Genomic DNA, 27,854 nt, shown 5'->3' with positions numbered 1-27,854 from the left:
AAAGAGCTCAGTCTTACTGACAGCGAGGCAGCCAAGCCCTGGTGCAAAATGTATTAATTTCTGTTATGTCCATGAAGGGCCAAGACACCCCAAACACAGCAGCCCCCCCAGGAGCATCATGGCACAATGCATGGAAACCCACAGCTGTCTGCACAGAAAAAGCCAACCCAGGCTGTTGCAAACGTATTTATTTATGAAGTGTGAGGTAATGAAGAAAGTGCTAAATCCAACCACAGTGTTAACTCTAACAGTTCTCAGCAGGTCAGCAGGGACCTCGAGGGTGCCATCCTGCAGGGCCACCACTGCCAGCACACCTGGGAGGGGACAGGGGACTCTGCCACCCACGTACCCTACCACAGGTTGGGCAGCAGGATAGCACAGGCAGGAGGAAGCCTCAAAGGCAGCACAGCGCACCCCCCCCCCGCCCCGTGCACCCAACCTGCTGCCTCCAGCCAGGCTCCCTGCAAAGCCCAAAGCTTCACTGGGGATTTTAAGCGGCTGCTGGTGAGGGGGTGCTCACAAGGGTGGGAAAGGGGGTCACAGGGATGCTCACAAGGGTGGGAAAGGGGAAAAAATCCCCTGTTATTGCAAATGGGTGGTTTGGAGAGCTGCAAGGGGGGGACTGGCCTCCACGAGGACTCAGCTCAAGGGTCCGGCAGGAGCCAGCCCCTTCCTGATCTCCCTAAAGTGCAGCAGGACTGAGCCCTCCCCTGCAGCAGGAACCCTCCCTCCAAAAAAAGTTTATATATATATATATATAAAAAAAAGCAAACTCTTTACCAATACTTCTCAAAAAGTGGTACAAAAATACAATATAAAAAACACAGCCTCCAGTATAAGACTTGCAGTTACAGCAGCAGTTTCTAGAACATGAAATCCAAGACAAGCTACTGCATGAAGTGGTAAGAAAGTGAGGTACAGCCCAACCGAGCAAGGGGATCGCCCACGGGGTGCTGTTAACCCTGGTGAGAGAGATATCCTGCCGTCACCATCTCCATGGAGATCCATCCAGAGACGAGCCCCATGCTGGGCTCTCCTTATCTGCCTCTGCCTGCTGCCCTGAGCCAAAGCAGACCATGGTTGTTTGGGATTTTTAGGGTGAGGTGGACACCGAGGGGCAGCTCTCAGCGATGCTGTCGGTGGCAAACAGCAGAGAGGGGCACAGGGGCTGTCGGGGAGGGGGAATGGAGTTGAGCTCACGACTCGAAGCAGTCACTCAAAAAAGCTTCACGGGGGGGGGCGGACAAGGGAAATCGTGCAATACCCGGTGCCAAGAAGCCAGCCCCAGGCAGGCAATGCCACGGAGAGGCCCCCCACTGTGGCTCCATTCCTGCAGCCACCACCACATGCTCCAGTCCCCTGGGGCCAACAGTTCAACAAACAACCAAAAAAAAATTAAAAAATGTGCAAATTGAGAGGGAGCCAGGGGGTCGTGGTGACCAGGATGGGGGGCACGTTGGGTGCTAGTGTCCCTTGAGGTGAGCAATCCGTTTGAGCAGTTGGGTCTGCCGCAGCCGCAGCTGCCGCTTCTCGGCTGCCATCCTCCTCTCAGCACTGATGAGCGACTGCAGGTACTCGGAGGATTTGCTCAGGATCACCACTTTGGGTGTCTTGGGGCAGCTGGCAAGCCCAGGCACCTGGTCCCGCAGGGCCAGGAAGCGTGAACGCAGATCGTTGCGCCGCTTGCGTTCCAGATAGTTGTGGTTTTTCCTCTTGGCCACATCCTCGCTGTCAGAGCTGGGGCTGCTGCCAGCTTTTGGCAAGCCGGGCTCTGGCAGCGTGATGGCAGGGGCTGGCTCTGCAGCGCTCAGTGGCTCGTCCTTCTCCTGCTGGGGTGGCTCTGGCAGGGGACAGGCATCCGGTGGCGAGCGGGCAGCATAGTTGTGCTGCTGCTGGTGGACGGAGATGTGGAAGCGCTTCATACAGGGGTCCAAATGGTCAGCGCGCAGTGTGATGGTGACCGGCTTCCTCAGGCTGAGTGACTGTCTCTTCTCCACTGTCACCACGTCAATCTCCTCGCCTTCTGCTCAAAACAGACACAGAGAAAGAAAAAAAGTCACCATCATTTGAGAGCCCCCAATCACCCCTTGTCACCCTGCCAGGGGTCCCCACAGCCCCAAGACGATCTCCCTGCTGCCATCCCACAAAAGTTTGCTCATGAACTGCAAAGCCACTCTGTGACCTCCAGAAGGGATCATGTGATTTAAATGCTTTTCCAATACCATCGCACAGGAAGGAGCTTTCCCTCCACATTCATGTGCCTAGTCCCCTGAAATTGGGATAGGGCTTTACTTCTGCCTCACTTCTGCACCAGGAGCAACATGTGTCCAGAATAAAGAATCATCAGGCAAGAAACACTCGAGCCCACTTGCCCAGGGAGGGGACAGGAGCAGCAGGATGCTGGGGACCTGGAACAGCCTAACTCCAAAGTTCATCCTGGTCTGAGCTTTCATGGTCCATTGGAATTGTAAATGAGGGACGCGGGGGCAGAGCTGCCCTTTGTTCCCCTCGCTGCAGCTTCCCCACTTCGGTGACTTGTTACTTTTCACAAGTGATAAACCCCATTCAGCCCAGGCTTCCTGGGGACAGAGGGGACGATCCCCCACGGTGCAGGAGGGGAGGGAGAGGTGAAGGGGTCCCTCCAATAGACTCGGTGAACTTTGAAGGCATCCCAAGCCCAGGAGTCAGCAGGGGAAGGTTATCAGAGCTGTGAACAGCGAGACCCAAATAAATCATAACTGGACCCAAAACACCCTGCCTGTTGTCATTGCAGCTTGTCCTACCCCAGCAAAGCATAGAGGCAGAAAACTGGCCCCTGGGGACGGTGGGGTGACCAGGCTCCACACATGATTGCGATCACTCTCCCTTTAGGAATGCACTTCCACTTTTTTTTTTTCTTAGACTTCAGGGGAAAAATATAGCCACTCACTAAGTGTCACCCAAGATGGTCAAATCCCCACCAGGATCTTGGGCAGAGGCCTGCCCCTCTCCCGGGACAGGGCCAGCGGTGGCCACAGGAGCTGGGCTCCAGGACATCCTCCTGCTTGTGGCCCCCAACCAACACCCCAGCCACTCCCCCCACTCCCCAGGCTCTGGGGGCTCTGCCCAGCAAGCCCAAGCCACCCTGCTGCTGGGGGGGGAACGCTCACTGCTCCCACACAGGCCGACGGCCGCGCTCATCAGTGTCACAACCCGACCGGTCTCAGCCACGTGTGTACACACCCCCCCCCCGCCGCTCATTAATAACAGTTGGACGGCGGGGCCCCGCCCCTCCAGCCGCCCATTGGCTGCGTGGCGGGACGGACCGGCTGCCGCACCATCCCATTGGTCCCCGCCCCCGTTCATCAGCGCGGCCCCTCTCATTGTTTGCAATCTGTTGCTTTTTGTTCGGCGCCCACGTGGCGCGGCCGGATCCGGACCGGGACCGAGCCCGGGACCCCACCGGCACCGGAACCCCCACGCCTTCCCCCACCCAGCCGGCCCCGCCACCAATTTGGGTTAAGCCTCTTACGCCCGCGACCTGCTTACCGTCCCCGGGCTCCTAATGGCATTAAGTCCCCGTCCCGCACCGTGACTCACCGGCGCAGGTCGCTGCCACCGGCAGATTTATTAACGGGGTCAAGGCACCGCGGGGGCCGCGTCAGCGCTTCCACGGCAGCCGAGTCAGCCCGGCTTCTGCGGGAGCGTGGGAAACAGCGTACGGCCCCCGCCGGGGCTACGGGGCGGGTCGGTTTGAGGAGTCCCCCCCCGAAGGGGGGGGGGGGGCGTTTGTAAATGGGGACCGAAAACGCGTGGTCATGGCCCGAGATGCGGGGAGGTCGGCACCACCTTGCTCTTGTCTGGTGGGTTTCAGAGGCACCCGCTTCCCAGCCCGACCCCCCGTATAAACACGCCCCCCTCCCACGCGGGACAAGCAGACGTGCCCCGGGGGTGGTCTGGGACGCGCCACAACCGATGCGGGACGTTCCTGCCCATCCCACGGAGCCACCGCCTCGGGGGACGCGGCCACTACTCCGCAACCTGCCGGCCCCAAGGGATATCCTGCTTTTTGTCCCGAGGAAAGCCCGTCCCGGGTGGGCCTTGTGAGCGTGGGGGGACAGGGGAAGCAGCCGAGGTTATGAACCGGCAGCAGAGCACGCTACAAAGCTTAAAAAACCCCAAACTTTTCACGGTGAGCTGCAAACTTGCCCCTCACCAACCTGCCAGTGAGGCTCCCGTGGGGTCGGGACGAGCGAGAGGGGCCACCAGAGACCCACGCACTCCTCTGAAGGGCAGGGTTTTCCCGAGCAGAAGCCCCGTGGGGAGGGGAGCAGCCAAGCCCGTTTTATTCGTGGGGCCGGGACCGGGGCTTACTTGGAGCCGCAACAAAGGCGCTGCCTGGCTGGGAGGCTCCCGGCACGCACATGTGTGGACACGCGTGTCCTCCACGCCGGGCTCCCCGCGGGCTGCAGCGAGGCTGGAGGGTGGCTGGGCCGGGGCCAGCCCGCACCTCGGCGGCGGAGCACCCTTACCAGAATCGCTTTGGCCCTCGGATCCCGAGGACGCGGGGATCTTGCTCTCGGCTAGCGGGCAAAGGAAGACGGCAGCAGGATCCACGCACTCGCTCACCGAGCTGCTGAACCCAAAATCCTGGGCGAAGGAGGGTTTGTGGGGGGTGGCCCTCTGCGTGCCCGTGGAAAGTTTCTCTGTCATCGCCTTCTCCAGTCTCTCCCGGGCTGAAAACCCACTCCACATACAGTCCTTGAGGATGAAAGCGCTCAGGTTCCCGAAAATCTCCCCCGTCCCTATGAGATACTCCGGCTCTTCCCCGGCCAGGCAGTAGCGGGAGAGCCAGCCGGAGCGCTCCTCCGCCCCCGAGCAGCAGGCTTTCTCCCCGGGGATACCCAGGGGGGAGAGGGGGGGCGTGGGGACCAGCTCGAACTTCTTCCAGATGTCCTCGCTGGGTGCTGTGGAGCGGTGGAAATCCTCCTGGGCGTCGTGGTCGTAGAAGTAGTGTTGGTACGAGTCAAACTCCATCTCTGCATGGGAGGGGGTGAGGCAAAAGCAGCTGGGGGGGGAGGAGGCAGGAGAAAAAAAAAAAGGGGGGGCACCTCTCGCCCGATCAGGAAAGGGGCGTCCCCAGCCCCGGGGGGGGGGGCAGCTCCCGCTCCGCCCACCTCGCCCCGTGCTGCGGGTCGCGGCGGCACCAGCCACCGAGCCGGGACCGCGGGTGCATTGTTTCCCCCCCGCTCTTATAGCCTGTCTGCAGCGCCCAGCCCCGCCCGCCCGCCAATCGCCGAGCTGTGATTTGCATAGAGGGCGGGGCCATGCTCTTTCCCCGCCCCCGGGGCCCGGTGGGAGGGATGCCGCGGCCCCCCCCCCCCCGCAGGGTTCCCCGGTCCTGCTAACGGGGATGCTAACGGGGCTATTAACCAGTGGCCACCCCGTGTGCTGGGGGACCCTCGCTGCCCCCCACAGTGTTCCACCAGCTCCCGATGCCGACCTCCAGAAAGGTCAGGGTTTGGGGGACCCCCCCTCTGCAGGCGCTAAGGAGGGACTCCTGCAAGGAAGATTTTGACTGGGGACACCCAGGCCAAGCACAGCTGTGCCACTAGCCTGGGGACATTCGGCTGAGCGCAGTGGCAAAGCAAACTGGAGAAGTGAGGACAAGTCACAGGGAGGCATTGCCTGCTGTTGGAGACCACCCCCGGGTGCCCTTTCGCATCCACCCCCCCCCCCCCCCCGTTCTGGGCATCCCCCCCACTTCCCGTTGGGCTCCTGAACCCACACCAGGGCAGCACCACCACCCTCCACCACAGCAACCCATCGCTGCTGCACAGCTGTTCCCTGAAGCACAGGCAGGCGAGCGGCTCTGCTCCTGGGCAGCCGTGCGGTCACTTAGTGTTTGTGTCCTGCCCAGGATGTTCCCATGGAGGTGTCCCCACAGCCGCCAAAGCCCCTGTGAACCCAAATGGGAGGTTCGCCCCTCCAAAAGCCACCAACTCCAGCAAAGAGGCACCTAAAATAAGAAGGGGCTGCGGGAACACCAGAAAACCAGCACTAAGGGACGTGGTGCTTTACTTTCCAAGTGCATGCAAGGAACCCGGTCTGTGCACAGAGGAAGGGCTGTGCACAGGCACCAGTTGCCTCCTGGGGACGTGCTCGCCAGCAGCATGGGCGCTGCAGTGCTGTCACCCCAAGGAGGGGCTGGGAGCTGCCAGCAAAGCCAGGAGCAACAGGCCAGAGGGAAGCCAAGGATGGCCTGGGACACAACAGAGTGGTTCTCACACACACAGCTCCCACCACCAGCACTTTGCCCCATCGTTGCTGCCCAAACTGGGCTTTGCCCATGCAGCACCCGGCACATTCAGCCTGGAGGTCCAGAGAGATGCCGTGTTCTCGAGGACCCATGAGAGCGCAGTGGGATGCTGCATCTCTCCACTGCCAAGGTCCTTCTAGGAATGGCAATAAACACTGTGAAAACATAGGCATTCACCTGGGATGAGCATATTCCCCCTAACAGCATCCGCTAACCCCCTTCAGCCCCAGCACCCTCCTATTGCCACCGAGTGCGGTCGGGGCCACAGGGTCTGCCCTGTTTGGTGGTACTGCAAATCAGGGGGCTGGGTCTCTGGGCTGCAGGACCAGCCCTGCAGGGAGCAATCAAACCCAGTTCAGCAACCAGCATAGCCCAGCACAGCACAGCCCTGTACGGTCCTTCATGGACCAGCACAGCCCAGAACAGCCCATTGCTTCCCAGTACAGCCCACTGCAGCCCAGCACAATCCAGCTCTTCCCGGCACAGCCCAGCATGATCCTGCACGGACCAGCACAGCCCAGCATGGATGAGGACAGCCCAGCACAGCCCGGCATGAACCAGCACATCCCAGCGCTGCCCAGTGCGGTCCAGCACGGCCCCCCCGGCCCCCCCCCGGCTCCCCCGGCCCCGGGCTCCGGCCGCCGCCACCGGCGGGCGCGGGGCGCCACCTGCTGGGGCTCGGGCACGGCCGGGGACCCGTGAAGGAACCACCGTCCGTGGGGCAGCGGGGACGGGGACACACAGCCCACCGGGCACCCGCGGTCCCGCTCAGCTGAGCTGGAGTAGAGACCCGGAGGGGAGAGCCGAGGGGAGACGGCGCTGCTCGCCGCGCACAGGTCCGTGCCTCAGTTTCCCCATTGTCGAGCTGGCAGAGGGGACAAAGGAGGCAGAGGAGCAGGGCTGGCAGCAAACACTGGGCTGGTGGCTGTCCCAGGGTCCCAAGCATGTGGGATGCCCCAGGACTGCTCCGGCCCTTTCCTTGTTGGCACGGGGTGCAGCAAAGCTTTGCCAGCCTCATGCATCAGGGTCGGTGCAGCAGGAGGGTCCTCGGTCCGGTCCTGTGGTTTCCCAGCCATAAAGGTGCCATGGGGTCCCCACAATGGCCACAGCACCCTACATGCCCTCCTGGCCTATCCAGAGCAGCCCTGAGCACCCCAATCCTGCCTGCATGCCCGCCTGGCTGGGGCAGCAGCCCCGAGACCCACACAGCCCCAGGGAGCCCAGGCTGATGTTCCCTTCATGCTCCTGTCTCAGCACTGGCCCCGGTCCCCAGCCAGGTTGGGAGCCCTGGGTTTGTCCCCAGGGTGTCCCCAGCCAGGCTCCTTCCACCCCAGAGCTGCTCCCAGCCCTTCACCCTCCCCGGGAAGTGTGGGTGAAGCGCTCTCTTTCTCTTTAGGAAACAAAATTACTCTGTCAACATTAAGGGCAGGGGCTGAGCTGCTGCAGACTTGTTCTGTGGAGGCTTGCAGGGACAGAGGATCGTAGCTGGGGACACAGCTGGCACTGCCCCAGACCGCCTGCTCCAACACCAACACATCCCCTGGGCACAGGAGCAAAGGCTCCTACAACCTATAGCTCTTGGCCACGTCTCCTTCCCCCTCCCTGCTGGCCTGGGGATCTCTCCAGCTTTTCCCAGGATGAGGCAGGAGCTCATCCTGCCTTCAAGGGGCTCTGGATGCTTTGAAGGTGTGAAAGCACCTCTGGAGAGGGCTGGAGGGGCTGTGCAGCCCTTTCATCCCAGCCTCTCCAGGCACTCAGCAAACAGGACCTGAGAGCCTCTTGCTACCAGCGCGGGAACTGGCAGTGCAAACAGGGGTGGGTGGGTAAGTGCCCCTGGGGGCTGTGGCACCATGGGTGACAGGGCTGGGGGCCACCCACTGGCCAGACTGGCACCTCACTGTGCCCCCCAGTTGCAGGGCGCTGGCACAACTCCATGGCCAGCACTGAGCACGTGCCCCCAGCATTGGCACAGCTCCGCAGGAGCTGCCCTGTCCCGGCCGGCAGTTGGCACGGCTCCGGAACATGACGCAAGGCAGTTCCTGGACCCCTGTGCCCTTTGGATCCCCACTGACAGCAGGGCTGGACTTTGAAGCTCCAGTCTTAAAGCGCTTCCCCACAGTGGACAGTCACCTCGAGTCTGACAGGTGTCTCCGGGGCAGCCTGAGCTGGGTTCTGCCTCCGACTGTCCCCATCCTGCTGCAGCAGCACCCTTCGAGCCACCCAGCTGTCCTCGTGGGGGTCCCAGGTCCCCAGGGACAGCAGAGGCTGTGAGCCCCCATGCCAACACATCCTGGCCCCGTCTCATCCCCCTCAGCTTTGTGACACACTCCCCAGGGTGCCACGCAGGAGAGGTGTGGGCAGTACAGTGCGGCTGCTGCGTGCTGCCATGCAATGCGTCCCCTTTGTCCCCATGAAACTGTCGGGCAGCGGCCACCGGGACTGGCAGGGCCCTTGCAAAACACCTGCCCAAGTCCCTGAGGGGTATGGGAGCACCACAAAATACTGCCTGGCTGTACGGGGCGGGGGACAGCGCTCACAGGGGTCACACCAGTCCTGACTCCCTGGGGGTGCAGCCACCCACTCTGAATTTAGCAGGCAGTGAAGTCCAGAGAAGGGGGAGGAAAATGCACTATTGGCTCCATCCCTGCTGCCTCTTCAGCCCCTCTGGACCCATTCTGCCCCTGGCACACCCTGCCTGATGCCAGGAGATGCCCTGAGCCCTGGAGAAGCTCTGCAGTGTGTGGGCAGGGCTGTCTCCAAGCTGAGGAGCCACACCAAGGCTGGCCCACAGCCCTCCAACAGATCTGGGACCCATTCACTGCTGTTTGCCCCCAAGCCCATCCTCCCCATCCTGGCTGGCCCAGCCTGGCAGGGCTGTCTGGTTTCAGGTGTGCCCACGCTTGCTCAGTTCCTGCTCTGAGCTGTTCCGGATCTGTGACAGCAGGGAGTGTGGGTGGCAGGTAGGATGGCAGAGCCATCATCCACTGGAGTAGCCCCCTTCCCTATCCCTGTCCCCAGGGCTGAACCATGTCCCCAGGGTCAGCATTTGGGTCCCAGCTGCTGAAGAGTCACCCGTGAAGCCCGATGGTGTCCCCAGCTCAGGGATGTGGAGGCTGGGATGGTGTAGCATCATCATCAGAGGAGTATTCGACCTCTGGTCTTGCCTGCAAGACCATCACATTGAGCTGGTCCTGGTGCCAAGGGTGACCCTGTGAGTGGTCCAGCCCCAGCCCCAACCTCCTGGGGTCCCTGGGGACCCCAAGCCTGGTGGAAGCTGCTGCACCAACATCCCCACTGGGATCAACCCTTGGCAGCTCATTTATTGCTGTGAGGATCCCCCAGAGCATCTGCTTGGGAGGGTCTAAAATCCCCCCACCGGAAATTGTGCAATACCAGACTTGGGGGTGAAAATCCTCCTAATCCAAGGAATTCCTGGTCTTTCTACTTCTACTTCATATGTAAGGCAGGGCTACACCTATCTGCGGTCTTCCTGCACAATCTCCAGCACAAAGGGCGGCTCATTTTTCTCCTAAAGCCTCGTTTGCCCAGGAGGCAGTTTCTCAGTGCTTTGCTCAAGGACAGGAATGTCAAAAGCATCAGGAGGGGAGGAGCGCCTGGGATAAAGGGAGCACAGCAATAGTGCTGGGGCCAAACACAATGGTGAGCTGAGGACAAGATTATCCCATCTCTGGGGAGCCTGGTCCCTCCAGGGCAGGGACATGCCACCATGGGAGTCCCCTCTGCTCCCATGCAAGAGGTCTTCTCTGTGGAGAGGGAAACTGAGGCACAGAGCAGGGGCCCCGCACTGAGTCTGGAGGGTGTTGACCCAAACACGCCTCCCAGCAGATTCCCGGTTACGTGTGCCAGGGAGCAGAATGCTTTGGGGTACCCAAATCTGTGCTTTGGGGATGGTGCAGGACTAGGCCCAGACAGGGACTCAAGCCTGCGTGGATGTCCCCAGCAGCTGCACCGATGTCACGCAGGGATGTGGTCATCCCCAGCAAGAGGATGTCCAGGGACCTCTGCTCCATACCAGCACCCAGAGCCAGCAGCGAGCGGGCAACACCCACACGGTATGGCCACACACGCCTCTTGGCCACCCAGCACAGACCCCGAAACTGAGACCCCTTAAGCCCCAATCCCAAGACCCCTTAAACTGCTCATGCTGCTTACTTCAGCACAGGGTCACAACGCTCATCCCAATCTCCTGAGCTCTGATGCTCAGGGAGGGTGGAGCCCAGCCAACTCATGACACAAGTGTGCCAGCAGACATAGGCACAAGCCCATTCCTGATATGAGGCTACTTTCTCCTGAGGGGTGCTGGGGGACTTCCAGCTTGCACCAGGGTGTCTGTCCTGGGGCTGCCCCCTGCCAGATGCACCCGAGCCAGCACAGCACAGCAGGGTGAGGAGCCCAAGGCAGGTCTCTCCCAAACTGGGTGGGTGAGTGGTGTTGCCCACACCTCGCTCCCCTCTTGCTTCAAGATATTTTGTGTCACTGAACAAATTTGAACAGCCTGAAGCCTCACATGGGTCCCCGTCCCTGATGGGGCCGGGCCGGGCACAGGGCTGTGACACGTGGCAGCACAGAGGGAGCCAACCCACTGCACACATTGTGCAAGGGGCAGGAAACCATGAATAAATGGTGACACTGGCTCAGTGCTCCCAAAACCAGGGAGTGCCCGGAGCTGCTGTGCCACCGCTCCATGCCAGGGGCCACCCGCCCTGCTCGTCTCCAGTGCCTGCTCAGGCTCTGCTGCATCCCGTATCCCTGCTCGGTGACAGCTGCCCGTCCCTGTGCCCACATAAAAGCAGCTCCAAGTCCAGCTCCAAGTGGCAATCAGGTGATGGCACTGGGTGCCACGCTGGCCCCGCTTGCTCGGCCCCGCTATGCAGCCCCATCTTGCGGCACATCTCAGGGCAATCTTTGAACCCTGGTGGCCTGAGCCGAGCAGAGTTGATGGCTGTCACTGTGGTGACACGGCACTGGCACAGGCGTACGTGTGTCTGCCGGTGGGCAAACAGCACCAGCACAGCTGAGAGGTGCTGGGATCAATGTCCACCTGGCCATCTGCCACAGGGGACACTGCAGGTGGCCCAGGGAGAGATGCTGAGGCCTGGGAGCCACTGTTGCCTGCTGAAGCTGTTGTGCAGCAGCCAGGGACCATGGGAGCTGATGCTGGGGGGGCTGGCACTGAGGGTCTCCAGTGCCCTAACTGACTGGTGCCACTGGGCACCCATGGGACAGGGAGGCTGACGGAGCCTCTGCCAGCCCTGTCCCCTTGTAGGGCAACGCAGTATTCACTCAGCCTCTGCCATCAACGGGGGCACCTGGGAGGGGCAGTGGGATGGAGGGATGGGGGGATACAGAAAGGGAAGGGATGGAGGGAAGGGATGGAGTAGGGGTGTGAGGGATGGGGGATGAGAGATAGAGGATGAGGGATGGGGAATGAGGGATAGGGCATGAGGGATGGGGTAATGGAGGGATGGGGGAATGGAGGGATGGGGGAATGGAGGGATGGGGGAATGGAGGGATGAGGGGATGGGGGAATGGAGGGATGGGGATGGAGGGCTGAGAGATGAGGAGACGTGGAGGAAGGATGGGGCCGGAGGCGGGGAGGATGGAGGGAAGGGGCTCGGGGCTGGGAGAAGGGCCGGGGCAGGAGGAGAAGGAGGAAGAGAAGGAGGAGGAGGAGGAGCAGCAGGCCCCTGCCCCGGGAGGCGGGGGCGGGGGTGTGGAGCGGGCGGGGCGGGGCGCTGCCGGTACAAGGCCCGCGCGGGCGGCGGCGCGGCCCCATTCATCGCGCACGGCATGGCCGGGGGCGGCGGCGCGGAGCGGGTCCGGGCTGGGGGGCTCCTGCCGCCTGCCTGCCGCCAGCCCCGCCGCAGGGTGAGCTCCGGGCGCGGAGGGGGGGTGTCGGTCGGGTCGGGATGGGGGGAGGACCGGGACGGGTCGGGGGGGCCCTTCCCGGCGGCGCTAACGCCCGGCCCGGTTGCAGGAGAGCCGGGAGCGGCTGTCGGTGTGCAGCAAGCTGTGCTACGCCGTCGGGGGGGCCCCCTACCAGATCACGGGCTGCGCGCTCGGCTTCTTCCTCCAGATCTACCTCCTGGACGTGGCGCAGGTACGGCCGGGAGCGGGGGGGGGGGGGGTGTATAGGGGAGCGTGTGTCGGTCACGAGGAGTCGCGGTCCTGCGTGGAAGTCGGTCCGAAGGCTGTGGGTTTCCACCAGGCCGGCCCCACGGGTGGAGCTGTGTGGCTACTTCGTGCCTCTGGCTGTGAAGCGGGCTTGCGGTGTGTGTCCCATGGGACGTGGGATCTGCCCCACGACCCAACAGCGTTCTGGGTCGGCGTGAAATGGGGAGAGAGAAGTGTCCGTGGGGCACCTTTGTGCTGGCTGTGGGGTGGGTTTGGGGGAGATCTGCTCCAAGACGGCAGGAGTTTGGTGTGGAGGGAGCATGGTGGGGCAGCGCTGAGACAGACTGGGTCACCATGCCTCAAATCCCACTGAACGAGGGGGAGAGGCTGAGGGATGCGTCCATGCTCCCAAGCGGCAGTGGGGCTACAGTATGTTTGGGAAGGTCTTGTGGAGCTCTGGAAGGGCAGCCAGGGGCACAGGGGTTTGCATGTCCTGACATGAGTTTTTTTCCCTGCAGCTGGACCCTTTCTATGCCTCCATCATCCTGTTTGTGGGGCGAGCCTGGGATGCCGTCACGGACCCCATGGTGGGCTTCTTTATCAGCAAAACATCATGGACTCGCTTTGGCCGCCTGATGCCCTGGTAAGAGCCACTTGTATCACCCTGCATCCCTGCCTGATGTGTCACAGCGTTTCCAGTCAGCTTTGGGTGTCCCTTGGCATGAGGTTTGCAAGGCAGGATATGCTGACACCCTGCCTCACCCAGGTGAGGTGCCAAGCACCCCAAAAAGCCCACAGCGCTGCCAACAGCTGCAGCTTCAAGTCTGTGTCTGTTACTCTGACTGGTCCCAAGCCACCCCTGTACAAGCTGGGCCCGGCTGTTCTTTGTGTCACTGTGCTTGTAGCAGCTCCAGTCTCCCCGAGATCTGCCCTGATGCCATGCTCCAACGCTGGACTTTGTTCCTGTGGCAGTTGCTGAGCTCTGGCCAGTGGCAGGGCCACGTTGCCAGCAGAGCAGATGGCATCACACCCATAGGGAAGAGGAATGGGGGGCGGGGGGCGGCACGTGGTGGTGGGGTACCAGCTGACAGTCATGAGGATGCTCTTCTGGCAGGAAAACAGCTATCGTGGATCTGAGTGTCTGCATGTGGGTGCTTCTGCTGCCCTTGGGAGAAGGGTGCTGAGCAAAGGGGTGCCAAAGGGAGTTGGAACAGATGCGACAGGGTTTGCAAAGCCCCAAAGGACTCGTGCTTGCACCCAGGGCAGACTTAGGACGTCCATAAACACCTGCCCTGTGTGCAGGACACAGCGTTGCAGGGCGGTAATGCCTAAGTGTGGACATGGTGGCATGTCCCATGCTAAAATAACCCACGTCCTGGGTGCCTGCAGGATGGCTGAAATACAATGCAGCAAAGGGGGTGGGCATGGGGGGAGTGGAATTAGAGGGACACAAGTCCTTTCCCCCGCAGATTATACCCTCTGCTTCTGGGCTTTCCTGGAATAGCTCTAGGCAGTGGCAGTCGGCTGTCACTAAAGCCAGGCTCCACGCACGGCCTGAAATAGCTTCTCTGCAGCCACATGTGCGGCAGAGTCTGGGGTCCGGAGATTAGAGCAGCCTGTGCAGAGCCGCCTGGGTGTGCAGGCAGGGCTGTGTGGGATAGCCATGCGTGTTCCCATGGCCGCCGCGGCTTCGCTCTCTGTAATCTCGTGTCCTCGAGGCAGGGGGTGGGGATGGAGCTGCTGCATTCCTCCAAATGGCTCCCACTTCGTTAAAATTAGCCAGAGCTTTCGATTTGCGCTGGGCCCCTCACAGTGCCGGGGCAGCCGGCTGTGAGGAGTTTGCTGCTATTGTACGTGGCTCAAGGGCAACTGGCTGAGTCCAATTTGGATGGAGTCAAACCAAGTTTAAACCTCCCAAACTCAGGGTTTGTGGGTCACAGCGGGGCTGGCTGTGTGGGGCTGCGCAGCCCCAGGCTGGTGTGGCTGCAGAGCTCCTTGCTGCTGCCTCAGTTTCCCTGTGTGCAAAGCCAGGAGCTGCAGGTGCTGCAGGACGTGGACTGGGGTGGCTGCTGCCTGACCCCAAACCCTCCGTACCTGTGATGTGACCCTGTGTAACCCCGCTGTGTGTAAGGGTTTATTGTCCAAAGTTTCTGCTGGGGTCTGAAGAGTCTGATCTGCAAGGCTGAGCTCCAGCCGGCTGCTGGTGTCTCCAGCCCAAAGCTCGGGGCTGCTCTGGCCCCTCGGAAGGGAGAGGAGACCTTTCCAGAGGGCCATCACCTCTCTCCCTTTCAGCTCTTTCTTTCTGAAACTTTTTGGCGTGTTTTGTCCCAGCAGCTCATCCACTGGCTGCCTCCTCCTCTCCCCCAGCCTCGGGGACCCCGTTCTGTCCCCAGCCCTGAGCAGGTCCCCATTTCCTCAACCATCCCAGCCTTCCTGGTGACCAAACTTTTCCTTGATGTGTTGGTGACTGTAGAGCTTCGGCTTTGACCTTCTCCAGGGCAGCAGCCGTTTGCAAACAGTTAACTGCCGGGCCGTGGCACAAAGGAACACACCATCGTGCGGTGGCCAATGAGCAGGCGAGCGCGTCATGGCTTCCTCCTCCTCCTCTGAGCGAACTTCTTAATCACCTCGGCCTCGGTCAGGGGTAACTTGCAGTCACTCTGACGCTGCCAGGAGCTGCTGGTCAGCCCTGGCCGGGATTTCAGCATCCTGGTCCCAGTGCTGGAGTGGACCCACGGGGGATTGGCACATCTACTGTGCATGTGCTGGCACCCGCAGCGAGTGTGACGTGGTTCCTGCTGTGTGGCTGCAGTGACTCATTCAAAATTTCCCTTGGCTCCACGTATGCGTGTGGTGATAAGCATGCGGGAGAGGAGTGGCTGGAGGCAGCTCGCCCCCTTCCTCTTCCCCGCTGGGTGACGTGCGCATGGAAAAATGTGCATGTGTTGGGTCCTGTGCAATGCCTCTGCCGGCTCTCCATCCATGGAGATTTGGTTTCTCACTCTTCCCCCCACTGCCCTTTAAATTTAAAACTTTGCATCCTGTACGTCAGCCCGGATGGAAAGATCTCGCTGTACCCTGGCAGTGGAGCAGCAGAGGGGGCAGCCCTGGTCGCTCATGGCTTTGTCCTGTGTCCGGTTCTGCTGGCTTCATTCCAGGACGCAGCCTCTGTCCAGTAGTTTGTGGAGTGCAGGGTGCTTGCAAATCTCCAGACAGATGTGGATGCAACCACAACACCTGGCTCACTTCCCTCCAGGAGGAGGAATTCCTCCCATGCCCCCCTGAGTGATGGGGGGACCTGGGTGCTTGTGCTGTCCTCAGGCTGCTGGTGCAGGGTAGAGCTGCTCACTGTCTGGGCTGCAGCAGGACAAGGGTTATGAGATCTGCTAGGTGAAGTGGAGAGATGCTCTGGGTGGGTTCCTGATGTGATCACCCTTGCTGGCCAGTCCTGCTGGGACTGCTTCCAAGGCCCAACACTTGAGCAATGCCCCCTGATCTTCTGTTACGCTTTGCATCCTGTGTCCCTTAAGAAGGAGCCAGCCTGCCGCTGGCTGGTGGTTCGCCCCATCCCTGCCAGCGGAACGGAGGTGCCCAGGGCTCAGCAGGGGCTGGCAGCAGAGCCAAGCTGGTGAGAGGTGTTTGGCTGCTGGGCCCACAGGGCTGTGCTCCCTGGCTGCTCCCCAGCCCTTGCTGGGATGACAGAGGTGATTACATCCCTCTGAACATGCAGCAGTGCTGCCTGGGGGAGAGGTTGGGGCCAGGGGTGGAAGCTGAAGGCAGCAGCAGATCAGTCTCTTCCATTGACGCAGGGATGCCTGTTTTTGCAAATAAAGCTCTTCCCCCTGGAAGTCTTGAGTCAGCTCTTTCCACCCTTGTGAGACCTGAGCTGCTGCCTTCAGCATGGTTTCAATCACCTTGTGGCAACCACCTCCTCTGACCTCCTGTCAAAGTGTTGGAGCAGGGTGGGCTGCCCCAGGGCAGCTCAGGGCCCCCCAAAATCAGATGCCTGAGCCTCACTGGATGCGTGGCAGTGGGGAGAGCTGGGGGGGGGGGGGGGTGCAGTTACCCAGTGCTGCATGCCTGTGAGCTAACACTGTGTTCTCCCAAAGGATCATCTTCTCCACCCCGTTTGCTGTCATCTCCTACTTTCTCATCTGGTTTGTGCCAGACATCTCCAGAGGCCAAGTGATGTGGTACCTCATCTTCTACTGCATCTTCCAGACCCTTGTGACGGTGAGCTGGGCTCTGCGCACAGCAGGGCCAGTGGGTGAGGGATGGAGAGAATGAAGTCCTGCCTTCACCTCACTGAGCTACACAGAGGGGCAGGTTCCCATCCTGAGCTAATTCTCCTCGTGATGTTGCAGTGCTTCCACGTGCCCTACTCGGCGCTGACCATGTTCATCAGCAGGGAGCAGAGCGAGCGGGACTCGGCCACTGCCTACCGTAAGAGTATTTCCTTCCCTTCCTTGCCATGGCTGGGGGGGCAGCCAGTGCTCAGCTCCTTTATGGCAGTTCTTGCTGGGGCATGATCCTCCTCCAGATGCCCTGCTGGAAGGGCTCATTTATTTGATCACACCCCATCCCAAGGACAATGTGTGATCAGCATCATTTAGGGCTTGAACTGCAGCTGGTCCAGCTCTTCCCATTCCTATTCCCCAGTTCCTCCTGCAGACATCCTTGTCTAGTCCAGTGGGAGGTGGTCCTGGTTACGGCCAAGAGCCTGGAGCAGATGATGTGGGATCTGAGCTCCCAGGTCTTTCCCCCTGCTCTGTCATACAGCAGTGGGAGCAGCATGACCAAGTCTTGGCCTCTCTCCCTGCCTCAGTTTCCCCAGCAGACACTCTCCTTCCCTGTGGCTTTATCACTTGGTGATTTGAAGGGAGCTGTAGGAGAGCTGGACTGGCTCACTTCTCCTGGTGAAGGGCAAGGAATTGCAGCTGGGGAGGCTTTGCCGTGGAGAAGGGTTTTGCGCTGGGTGCCCAACGGCTGTGCTCAGTCCTGCTGGCTTCTCCCTCCAGGTATGACAGTGGAAGTGCTGGGCACTGTGCTGGGTACTGCCATCCAGGGCCAGATCGTGGGCAAGGTGATTACTCCCTGCATTGAGAGCCCCGTCTTCATTGGCAAGCCCAACTCCTCAGTGGCCATGGAGGAGCTAAACATGACCCATGACACTGGGTCGCTCACAGACACGGTAAGCTGGGGGAATGTGCTTGGGGGACCTGCTGGCAGCGCCCCCCGTACTCACCTTGCCTTTTTGACTGGGCTGGCTCCTGGGATGAGCCCCCTCCCTCACCGCTCCCTCCTCTCTTGCACAGAGAAATGCCTACATGATCGCTGCGGGGGTCATTGGGGGACTCTACATCCTCTGTGCCGTGATCCTATCGGTGGGAGTGCGGGAGAAGAGAGGTGAGGCTTGAGACATGCTGGAATACTCTGGACTCATGGAAAAGCTGTGACTCCTGCCAGGGTCCTCCCAGAAGCATGGCTGAGCACCAGGGGAGAGGGGCAGGTAGAGCTGAGGGCTGGGTATGGGGCTCTGGGGAAGGCACTGCCAAAGGGCAATGCTGTGGGCAGGAGGCCAGAGCATCTTCTCCAGGGTCCGTTGCAGCACAGCCATGAGGACTTAGCTCTCTGCTCTGCACTGTCAGAGATAAATGTTATCTTGCATAGTTTTGTCTGGCCAAGTTTGCTAGTGCCAACTAGGGCATCCCTGGGTGAGGTGATATCCAAAGTCCGGTAGCTTCTGTTGTTCCCTCCCTCTGCTTTGCAACCAGCTCTGCTTATCCTGGCTGAATTAGCCAGGCTATTCTCTCCCCTCCATGGGGCTGAGGGACCCTTGGGTGAGGGCAGGGAGGACTCGGTAGGCATTACTCCCTTGGGGTGGGATGCTGTAGGTGGGCAGGGGCTTGTGCAGGGTGCTCAGCAGCAGACATGAGAGAGCGCACCCCTTGCACCCAAGGGTGCTGTTTCAGTGGGTCTAACAATGGGCTGATTTGCTCCCCTCCCCAGAGTCCTCTGAGCTCCAGTCAGATGAGCCTGTCTCCTTCTTCCGGGGGCTGAAGCTGGTGATGAACCATGGTGCCTATATTAAGCTCATCGCCGGCTTCCTCTTCACCTCGCTGGCCTTCATGGTAAGCACAGCCGGGTTTGGAGGATGGGGGAGAGGGAGCGGCAGCAGCACAGCTTGGAGATGGTTGGGGGACAAGCAGACTAGAGCCCAAATAGGATTCTGGTGGGCTGCGAGCATGTGAGGTGGCAGATCAAGGAGCCGGAGCTGCCCCAGGCAGAGAGGAAGGATGTGGCCTCGTGCCCTTGGATGGGTTGGTGAATAGCTGCTTTCTTCCCCTGTTTGTGCTTTGGGCATAGCCTTGCGAGGAGGAGCACATCCCTCCAGGGTGGCTGGGGTGCCTGTTTCCCCCTAACTGCTGTCTATCTCCTCTGCAGCTGCTGGAGGGCAACTTTGCCCTCTTCTGCACCTACACCCTGGGCTTCCGCAATGCGTTCCAGAACATCCTCCTGGCCATCATGGTGCGTACAGCTCTGTCCTGGAACCCCTCAGGGCTGGGACTGTGGTGGGACACACGCTATGGGATCCCCTAGGTGCTCCGCCAGAGCTGACATGGGATGGGTGTTCTGTGGGCTGAGGGGAGGGAGGCAGTGGGGCTGTGATACGCCACCATGGGGACAGTGACCGAAGGTCCCCTGGGAGGAGGGAAGAGAGAAGGGAGCTGCCAAATGTCCTGCAAAGGCCGGGTGAGTTGGCAGGAACAGCGAGGCCTTTGTTCCCACGTGAAGGCGGCCAGAGACGGGGGAGACCAGGAGCCGTGGGGGCCTTTTGTCCAAATCCTGCTACATATCTCCCTTCCTCCCTGCCTGGAGAAAAGGATCTCAGTGTTTACTGCCAGGAGGATGGAGCAAAACAGCTCCTTGAGAGCCCTTTCCAGCTTGCCTCATCCCTGGGAGCCCTTCTCACCGTCCCTGCTTGATGGGGCAGAGAGGTCCAAGATGCCAGGGTCCCCACAGAGCCTGGCTCTTGGCCACGCTGTGTGCAGGCAGCGATGATGAGATCAAATCCCTTCCCACACCGAGGATCGAGTCAGGTCCTCCCTCTGGGCAAGTGTGCTGGCATCTGCCGGGTGCCCTGAGGATGGTGGTGCTGGGTACCAGAGTGCTCTCCGCCGGGGGAGGAGGTGGCCCCACACACCTGCTCCAATTGCAAGCTCCCCTTCCTGGGAGTGGAGGCAGGTGAGGGATGGGGTGAGGGCAAGAGCAGGCAGGGTGGCTGCGTGCCATCCCTGGGAGTGTGTGGAAATCAGAGGTGTTGGAAATGTGGTGGGTGAGGCTGTGCCCAGGAGCTGCTCCTTGCTAGGAAGAGCTTTTCCCCGAGAGAAGAGGCTGGTCAGCAAGTGACACCATGACCCCCTTCTCTCCCCATAGCTCTCGGCCACCTTGACCATTCCCTTCTGGCAGTGGTTCCTTACCCGCTTTGGGAAGAAGACGGCTGTCTACGTGGGCATTTCGGTGAGTGAGTCCCCTTGAGTACAGACGTGCATGTGAGGATGGTGTTCCCCACATGGGGTGAGCAGAGCTGTGTCCCCCTGAGAGGGGCTGGAGCTGGGCATGGGGCTGGTGCTGCTGATCTGGTGCCTGTCCCTCGTCCTGCTATTTGTGCTGTCACGGATGCGGCCAAGGCCAGTGGAAATGGCCACTGCGGGGCTCTGGGACGAAGGCTGCACTGCTGCTTCCCCAGCTGTCCCTGCTGTTGGAGGGCTGGCATGCATGGGAGGGAAGGGGAAAGGCCAAGAGTCTGGGTGGGTCAGGCACTGCTGACGCAACCTGGTTTCTGCCCCTCTATCCAGTCTGCCATCCCCTTCCTCATCATGGTGGCTGTCCTGGACAGTAACATCATCGTCACCTACGTCGTGGCCATTGCAGCTGGGATCAGCGTGGCAGCTGCCTTCCTCCTGCCCTGGTGAGTGTGAGGTCCTGGTGCTCTTGGCACAGCACCCCGAGAGCTGGGCAAGGTGCTTCCAGGGCTCTTGGAGGGAAATCCTCTCAGCAGGGAGAGGAGATGCTTTCTTGGCTCTGTCCTACTGTTCACCATTCTGCTCTCTGCACAGGTCCATGCTCCCAGATGTCATAGATGACTTCAAGCTGCAGCACCCTGACTCCCATGGCCATGAAGCGATCTTCTTCTCCTTCTACGTCTTCTTCACCAAGTTCACCTCTGGGGTCTCCCTGGGCATCTCCACACTCAGCTTAGAGTGAGTTTTTGTGTGGGAGCTGAGGAAGAGGGAGGCCAGTTTGGTGCCTCCACATCCAGCATCTCTGCTTCCCAAGGGCTGGGAGGAAGGTTGGGGCGGTCTAAATCCAGTTGTGGCTCCACAAACCTCTACCTGCAGGGACAGGTTTGTCTCCTACAAACTCAGTTTCCCTTGCCTGAAGGTCCCTTTCTGTCCACAGCTTTGCAGGGTACCAAACCCGAGGTTGCTCCCAGCCTAGTGAGGTGAACGTCACCCTGAAGATGCTGGTGTCGGCTGTGCCTGTGGTGCTGATCCTGCTGGGCCTGCTCCTGTTCAAGCTGTACCCCATTGATGAGGAGAAGCGGAGGAAAAACAAGAAAGCCCTGCAGGACTTAAGGTGAGTGTCAACTTGCGCTATGGAGGTAGCAAGAACAGCATGCCAGCAGGGTGTGTGGGGGCAGGATCAGGCCCAGACGGGTTGGGACACACTGTGACTTGTCCAGGAATCCTCCAGCACCTGTGGGTGGTGGGGTGAGGGAAGGGCTGGCTTATTTTTCCAATCCCGACTTCCAAAGAAATGGCGTGAATTGTTTGAGATCAACAGGGAACCCGCCCCAGTTGCTAAAGAAAACTTGTTTGGGGACTGTGCAAGGCAGTGACGTCCCTCTCAAACCCTTCAGAGGCTGCTGTGCTCCAAGGCAGAGGTCTGCCTGGAGGCAGGGCTTGCTCCATGGCTCACTCCGTACCTCCTCCCCAACACTTTGCCCCCAGGGAGGACAGCAACAGCAGCTCGGAGTCAGACAACACAGAACTGGCCAGCATTGTGTGACCCCGGGCTGGGTCCGTCTGCTCACACCGGGACTCTCTGAAGGACTCGGCCCCTTGGAGGCTGGACCAGCATCATGCTGCTGTAGGTGTGCGCGTTGAGGAGCGCCTGAGAGAAGCTGTACAGAGCATCCACCAACTCGAACAGGAGATCTGTGCCGGTCTTGTGCCTTCCACGGGATCCACAGAGTGCTGGTAGTGTACATTACACGAATTGACCCTGTGGTACTTGTGTGCCTCATGAGAAACAAGCACTACTCCCTGCTGGGTCCCGGAGAGCAGAAAAGCCTGGAGCGGGATCCTTTTGCTCATAACACTCATGCCGATCGCCTGTGGGACCAGGGGTAATGGTTAGTGTACATTACACTGTCAATGTGACCGCGCCAAGGACGTGAGCTCACCTCTGATGTCTGTACATATGACACTAATTTGGAAAGCTGTTCCTTTTTTATAGAGCCTAATTAACTTAATGGTGTAAATATGAAACTATTTCCTATTTGTATATATCTGTACAAAAACCGAACTCAAGGACCTATTAATATTTACATAAAAGTGGGGGAAGTCAGGAGTGTGGGTGTGGGGGATTTTTTTTTGTTTGGTGGCTTTTTTTGTGTGGATGTCAGCAAGCCCAGAGTGCCCTTACACGCCGTGGGGTGCAGGATTGACTTCCCTGGAGCCGAAGGCGCAGGAATGCCATAATCCAGGCAGGCGGCTGTGCCCAGCAGCCCCTTACCCCCATGTGGCTCCTTGCTTGGTGCCTGCGCTGCAGCAACACAACAAAGGCTCTATTATTTTCTCTCTTTCAAGAGGGAACAGGGGTGGAGGGAGGAATGAAATGAAAGCGCTGGCTGCGGAGATTGTGAACCCGGGGCTGGAAACAGGAGGGGCAGCTGGGGAGCAGAGAGAAAGGGAATGTGGGCTGTGGGTGACACTCAACACTTTCTCCTGGGGCAGAGTGCTGTGCAAGCGCTAATCTCAGTGGATATTTATACCTTGCTCTCACATTCCCCTCCTCGCAGCAGCAAAGGGGAGAGCCCTGCCCTCCCTGCTCAGCAGGAGCACTGCACTCCTGTGGCAGCAAATATAATGCAGAAGGGAAAAGCGGGCTGAAGTACAGGGCGCAGGGAGGATACACCAGAGGTGAAGCAGCCACCCATACAGCTGGGGGCAAATGCCCCATGTGAGGGGACTGCTAGCTCTGCTGCGCTGTCCCCATAGCCACTGTGCTGGGGGACAGGGCTGGTGCCTTTTGTTAAGCGCATTTGTCATGCCAAGAAATTTGTGGGGTCAGTGCCTGAGTCGAGAGCAGTGGCTCTGTGCAGGGGCGTTTGTGGGAAGGATGGCTTATCCTTTGTTCCACATTTGGGTACAAAGGACTGGAATGAGGATGGGGTTTTAAATATAGCTGGAGGGATTAGACTTTAGCTGGGAATACTTAACTGGGCCCCACACTGCCATCGTGGCGGGGGTCATGGAAAGAAGCAAAAGGGGTGATGCGAGGAGGCTGGGAGCTGGCGTTGTGCTGAGCAGAGGGCAAGAGGCAGCGTCAGCCACGGTCTGGGTGCCCCCTGCTCCCCCAGGGCTGGAGCTTGCAGTGAAGGAACAAGGGGGACAAAACCAGTGCTCTCTGAAGCCCCCCGCGGTGGGGCAGGTAGGTACCATGTGCACCATCTGCGAGAGGAGGAGGGCAATGCTCCAGCCAAGCACAGAGCTCGAGATTGTTGCAAATATGCTGACCCCTGGCCGGGTTTGCAAGGACTCATCCTGGCCATTGCTATGACCTGGCTGCCTCCGAGGGGTGTAGGCAGCGCTGCTGTCTCCAAGGATTTGAAAGATTGCTGCTAGCTTTTCTTTGCAAAAGTTTTCAACAGAAATCAGGGACGCTATTCTTTGCCTCCTCTTTTTTGGCTCTCTGGGTTTTTTGCAGCCAGCTCAAGAGACTAAAAGCATACTGAGCTTGAACCAGGGCCCAGACATTCCTAGCTGAGCACACCTCTTCTATTTGAGGCTTTTAAGAAAATAGATGTGGGGGGAAAAAATGACCATGGGAGTTGATAGCAATGAGCCCTGGGCAAGACTCCAGCCTTGAGGCAGAAACCATGTCTTGCTTCAACTGTGATTACAGAGGGCTTTCATTCTAAGCATGAAGAAAGCCTCTCTGGCATGGGAAGTCTTCCCAGCCAGCACTGCGCAGGGAGATGCTGCCTGCACCTATAGCTGGCCTCTAGCAGCAGCTGTGCTACAGCTTTAATCCATACTAACCTTGATAATGAAGCAAATGCACCCAAATGTCCGGGAAGCACCTCCCTGCATGGCTGGAGTTACATTACTGCTGTGTCCTCTGCACCGGCTGGGTGAGCTATGCGTATGGGCAGTGCTGGCCCTGTTGAAATCAAAGCCAGAACATGGAAAATGCAGAGTGTCAGCTGTGCGTTCAGCACCTGCTGAGCTGATGCCTGTAATGCCATATGGGCTGGAGCTGTGCTGCCCACAAACCCTGCGTGGGTGCTGGGAATCAGCCCCTGTTCCCAGCTGGTGGGGTTTGAAAGGGCTCCTGGGGCAGGGGCTACCCATCTGGTACCAGGGGCTTGGGGAGCCTTCCCCCAAACTTGGGGGGCACTGCTGCCTGTCCTGCAAGGGAGCAGAGGGTTTCTGTTCCGCTCAGGGAGCCAGGTTGTCTGGTACCATTTGTTCACAAGGCAAAGAGCCTTTCATTGTACATTGGTGAAGGTGCACATGAGCAATGGGGCTCAGAAAAAGAGCCCAGCAGGGCTGCAGGCCTGTGTCTCAGCACCCAGGGCTTGCTCAGCATGGAGGGCAGGCTGCAGCAGCCCCCTCTCTCCACCGACACTCACCAGACTACATTAGTGCACCCCGTACTCTTCCCAGGGCTAAGCTGCAAGGCTCACCTCCAGCCCTGCGGAAACCTGCTGGGTGCCAGCACCCAGTGCACGTGGCTGAGCACGGACTGGTGAACGGCTCTGCCTCTCTTGCAGCACAAAGCTCTCCAAGAGGCACTTCAGGAGGGTGCTGGCCTGCCCGTGCTGCAGGGCAGCACCAAGGTGAGCAAGTGATGTGCCATCAGGGCTGGGATATGCCAGGGGGAAGGTGGAGAGGGAGCTGGAAGGTGATGGGGCATAGTTCACCCCAACCACAGGGCGCTAGGCCTGGGAGGCGACTGTGGAGGGGACAAAAACAAGCAAACATCAGTCGTGCCTGCCAAAGGGCAGCACGTGAACCTGTTTGTCACCAAGGATGGTTTTGCCAAGAGGCAGGTCCTCTCCCGGCCGAGGCAGAGGCAGCAGAAGGGACTGGAGGGAGAGTCCCCAAGGTGAGAGCAGCCAGACTGTGTCGTGTACCCTACGGAGGATAAGGAAGTGTGAAAAGTCCCTCCTTGCAGAGGGCAAGGAATAACCCCCCTCCTTATCCCCAGGGAAAGGGCAAAGAGCTTTGGGTTTATCTTGCAGCAGGAGAGATTTATGAAACTTTCAAACAGCTGCTGGTGGGGATGGTTTTCCCTGGGCTGGAAGGACCCGTGTGCCCCACACTGCAGCAGAAATCCCCAGGGCTGGTTTCATGGACACTTCAAGCTGAACCAAGCACGGGCTCCCACGAAGAGGGATGTCTGACAGCACAGCCACCCCGCTATGCTGGTACGGTCTCTGGGGGGGGCTGGATCAGGGAATTGATCCAGTGGGAAATTAGCTCAGCCTGGGAGGCTCTGGGGAGAAGCGAGACTGCAGGAGCAGGGCTGTGCTCAGGATAGAGGCACTGGACAGCGGGTTGAGGTGAGCAGGTCCCCCTCCCTGGCACACTGATCCCCAGGCAGGCTGGGGACCGTAACCAGCTGGGGAAGGCAGAGTTAACCTAGGGCCAGCAGCACAACCCAAGGGGTGCAGGATGAAGGTATTCCTGGGTACGGCTGTCCCCAGGGGTCACCTTGTCTGTGCCACCTGGCTGAGGTCACTTTATCTGCAGAGACTGACGGCTACCGACCTGTTTTGGTGGGATTTAGTTAATGTTTTGCAAAACCACCGTTTCCAAGGATGTAAGCAGCCAAAGCACTGCAGTACAGGGCCAGAAACTGATGGGGCAGTGAGTTGGTTTCCTGCCACCAAGAATCTCCCTTCTCCCAGGAATAAAGCTTTAAATTGCTTTGCTGGGAAATGAAATGCTGCATGTAGGCCGGGCACTTGGGCTTAGCCTTAAGCTCGGGGAGCTCTGAAAGCACAGGACTGCCTTAGCCCCCGCCAGGACTGTGTTTGCTCTTGTGGAGGAGTCGGAGGCTGCTGAGCACCACAAGGACCTGGGCTGGAGCTTGGACAAGTGCCCTCCTCACACCACAGCAGAGCAGGGACAAGTGCTCTCCTTTGGCTGCAACAAGCCAAAAGGTGCTGTCTAGGGGACACAAAGGCATTTTAGGCATTTCATGGTCATTGCATTTTAGCCCTTTCATGGCTAAAAAAAGGAGTAAATATTCCTGTGGTGCTTGAAGGAAAGGGGGACAAGGGGAAGCTGTAAGCTTTTCCCTGGAGACAGGACAGTGATGGCCACAGGCTGGCATGGTTTATGGGCACCAGGCTGCCCCACAGAGCACTGGCCTGGTTTCCAGCCCTCCTGTAACAGGCAGCTCTTCCGTGACCCAGCCTTACCAGGAACTTGATCTTTGTTCCCTCAGGAACCACGTTCAGCTAAACGGACCCACCCCAGAAGCAAACATACCAGCCTGGGGCTGAGTTGCGATACCCCAATGAGCCACACACTTCCTCTCCCCGTTTTCCGGTTATTTCTAGTTCCTCTCCCCAGTCTCGCTTCCTCCTTGAGGATGCAGCCCAGGAGGACAGCTCCTGCCTGTGCTGCCCACCAGAATTACCACTGCCCCTGCACCAGCAAGGTGGGACATGGCTGGTGCTTCACTGCTGGGACTTACAGGATGCTATAAAATAGAAGTCATTGGCTGCATAGAAAAGAGGTGGTTCTATCTTATTTTCTATTTTGCATCATGTTAATTGATCCTAAGGTGTCTGATCATGATGGAGACAGCTGCAAGAGGCAGATCAGGTGTTGGCAGGGTGGAAAATGAGGCAAGAGAACCAGAAAACCGAGCAAATGGCATTGGTGACTACAGGGAGCTGCTCGTCTCCTCTATAGGCTTCAGCCTAACTGGGAAGGATGATGCGAGGGCAGTGGTGCAGGTCCCACTTGGTTCCATGTGCTTTGCCAGGGCAGCGGCTGGGAGCCAGGGGGGCTGCACAAAGGGGAGAGTGGTGAGCTGTGTCTTTGCCAAGAAGACACATGAATCCTACCCACCGGCTGCTCAGAAAAACCCAACCCTCAAAGGATTTTGAATGCCTCCCCACCTCGCAGGGAACGCGAAGCCAGAGGAGACAACCTCACTAGATGTCAGCAGAGCCACGCTCCGAGCCACAGCCGATTCCAGGCTTGGTCTCGCTCCTGCCTGCCCCAGTCAGGATCCCACAGATGGAGCCTGGATCTCTGCTCGGGAGCTCGGCGGTGGACAGGCCCCACTTCCACCCCACGCTGCAGCAGACGTGACCATCTATGGTAGCGGAGCAGAGGGCAGGAAGCGGTGGTAAAGTCAGCCAACCTCGCTGAGTTTTCTCCTCCTTCCCATCCTGTCAACGTGTCCCAGCCCTCGCCAGGACAGACGGTCTGTCTGTCTGCACAGATCCCCAGCTCTGAGGGCAGCTTCAACTCCCTCTCTGGGGCTGCTGGGACCCAAAAACACAGAGCAAAGCTCCAGGTCCCTCGCAGCAGGCAGGGACAACTGCTGCCCTTCCTCTAACTGTGGCAGCAACCACCTTTTTAGGGCAAGTCCTGCCCTAATGGTAAAACCAGACAGCAGAGCCTTCTGTGGGAACAATCCCGTGTTGACTCCAGGGACCTCTTCCTGACTCTGAGTTATTTTTCCCTTGACCACCTGTTCTTGGTCTCTCCAGCAACAAAGCTGGGACAACCGTATTTACCCACCCTCTGCCAAATGCTTTTAGACCCTTGGATCGAAGAGGGTCTGTGAGCACAAGTGCTCTGTACCCAGGGAAGCACAGGAGCCTTGTAGCTGTTTGATGTTTGGGACGAGCCAGCACACACCAAAAGTAAAACCATCTTTGCCACACAGAGCCAGCAATGACAACCACCCCTGGCACAGAGCACCAGGGGCCCAGAGCCCCCCAGGATTTACCCTGTGTAGGGGTGTAGCTGTTTCGATCGTCAGCATTTCCCCAGAGGGACCCTTTCTCCCATCCAACACCCACCAGACATAGCTTGGAGGGGCCTTGACCTCAGGTCCCCCTGATACAGGCAGATGCCATTCCTGAGGGACAGGAGCACCC

The 27,854-nt window shown here is 59.4% G+C and overlaps 2 protein-coding genes across 2 annotated transcripts; one reads left to right on the top strand and one right to left on the bottom strand.

Moving 5' to 3' along the window:
• Positions 1–183: 183 nt before the first annotated feature.
• MYCL (MYCL proto-oncogene, bHLH transcription factor) lies at positions 184–5,027 on the bottom strand. The gene is made up of 2 exons (XM_054802449.1): positions 4,512–5,027; positions 184–2,023 (listed from the first exon to the last, which is right to left on the bottom strand). The coding sequence occupies exons 1-2, from the start codon at positions 5,014–5,016 to the stop codon at positions 1,464–1,466; spliced, it is 1,065 nt and encodes a 354-aa protein (XP_054658424.1). The 5' UTR covers positions 5,017–5,027; the 3' UTR covers positions 184–1,463.
• Positions 5,028–12,067: 7,040 nt separating this feature from the next.
• Positions 12,068–22,024, top strand: MFSD2A (MFSD2 lysolipid transporter A, lysophospholipid). The gene is made up of 14 exons (XM_054802680.1): positions 12,068–12,187; positions 12,297–12,419; positions 12,952–13,076; positions 16,543–16,666; positions 16,798–16,876; positions 17,452–17,624; positions 17,749–17,839; positions 18,443–18,564; positions 18,878–18,961; positions 19,871–19,954; positions 20,293–20,405; positions 20,554–20,697; positions 20,897–21,073; positions 21,448–22,024. Exons 1-14 carry the CDS (start codon positions 12,110–12,112, stop codon positions 21,503–21,505), a joined length of 1,575 nt encoding a protein of 524 aa, XP_054658655.1. The 5' UTR covers positions 12,068–12,109; the 3' UTR covers positions 21,506–22,024.
• The last annotated feature ends 5,830 nt before the right edge of the window (positions 22,025–27,854 follow it).

Source organism: Grus americana, chromosome 23 (genome assembly GCF_028858705.1).
Source record: "Grus americana isolate bGruAme1 chromosome 23, bGruAme1.mat, whole genome shotgun sequence".
NCBI classification, from domain to species: domain Eukaryota; kingdom Metazoa; phylum Chordata; class Aves; order Gruiformes; family Gruidae; genus Grus; species Grus americana.
This window is presented reverse-complemented; position numbering and strand designations above follow the sequence as displayed.

Bases quoted from the DNA above. Each gene is read 5' to 3' on its own strand.
- MYCL (XM_054802449.1), bottom strand. From the start codon at position 5,016: ATGGAGTTTGACTCGTACCAACACTACTTCTACGACCACGACGCCCAG. The intron at 2,024-4,511 runs GTAAGGGTGCTC...TGTTTTGAGCAG, and splicing joins CGAGGGCCAAAGCGATTCTG to AAGGCGAGGAGATTGACGTG.
- MFSD2A (XM_054802680.1), top strand. From the start codon at position 12,110: ATGGCCGGGGGCGGCGGCGCGGAGCGGGTCCGGGCTGGGGGGCTCCTG. The intron at 13,077-16,542 runs GTAAGAGCCACT...GTTCTCCCAAAG, and splicing joins TTTGGCCGCCTGATGCCCTG to GATCATCTTCTCCACCCCGT. The intron at 16,667-16,797 runs GTGAGCTGGGCT...GTGATGTTGCAG, and splicing joins TCTTCCAGACCCTTGTGACG to TGCTTCCACGTGCCCTACTC.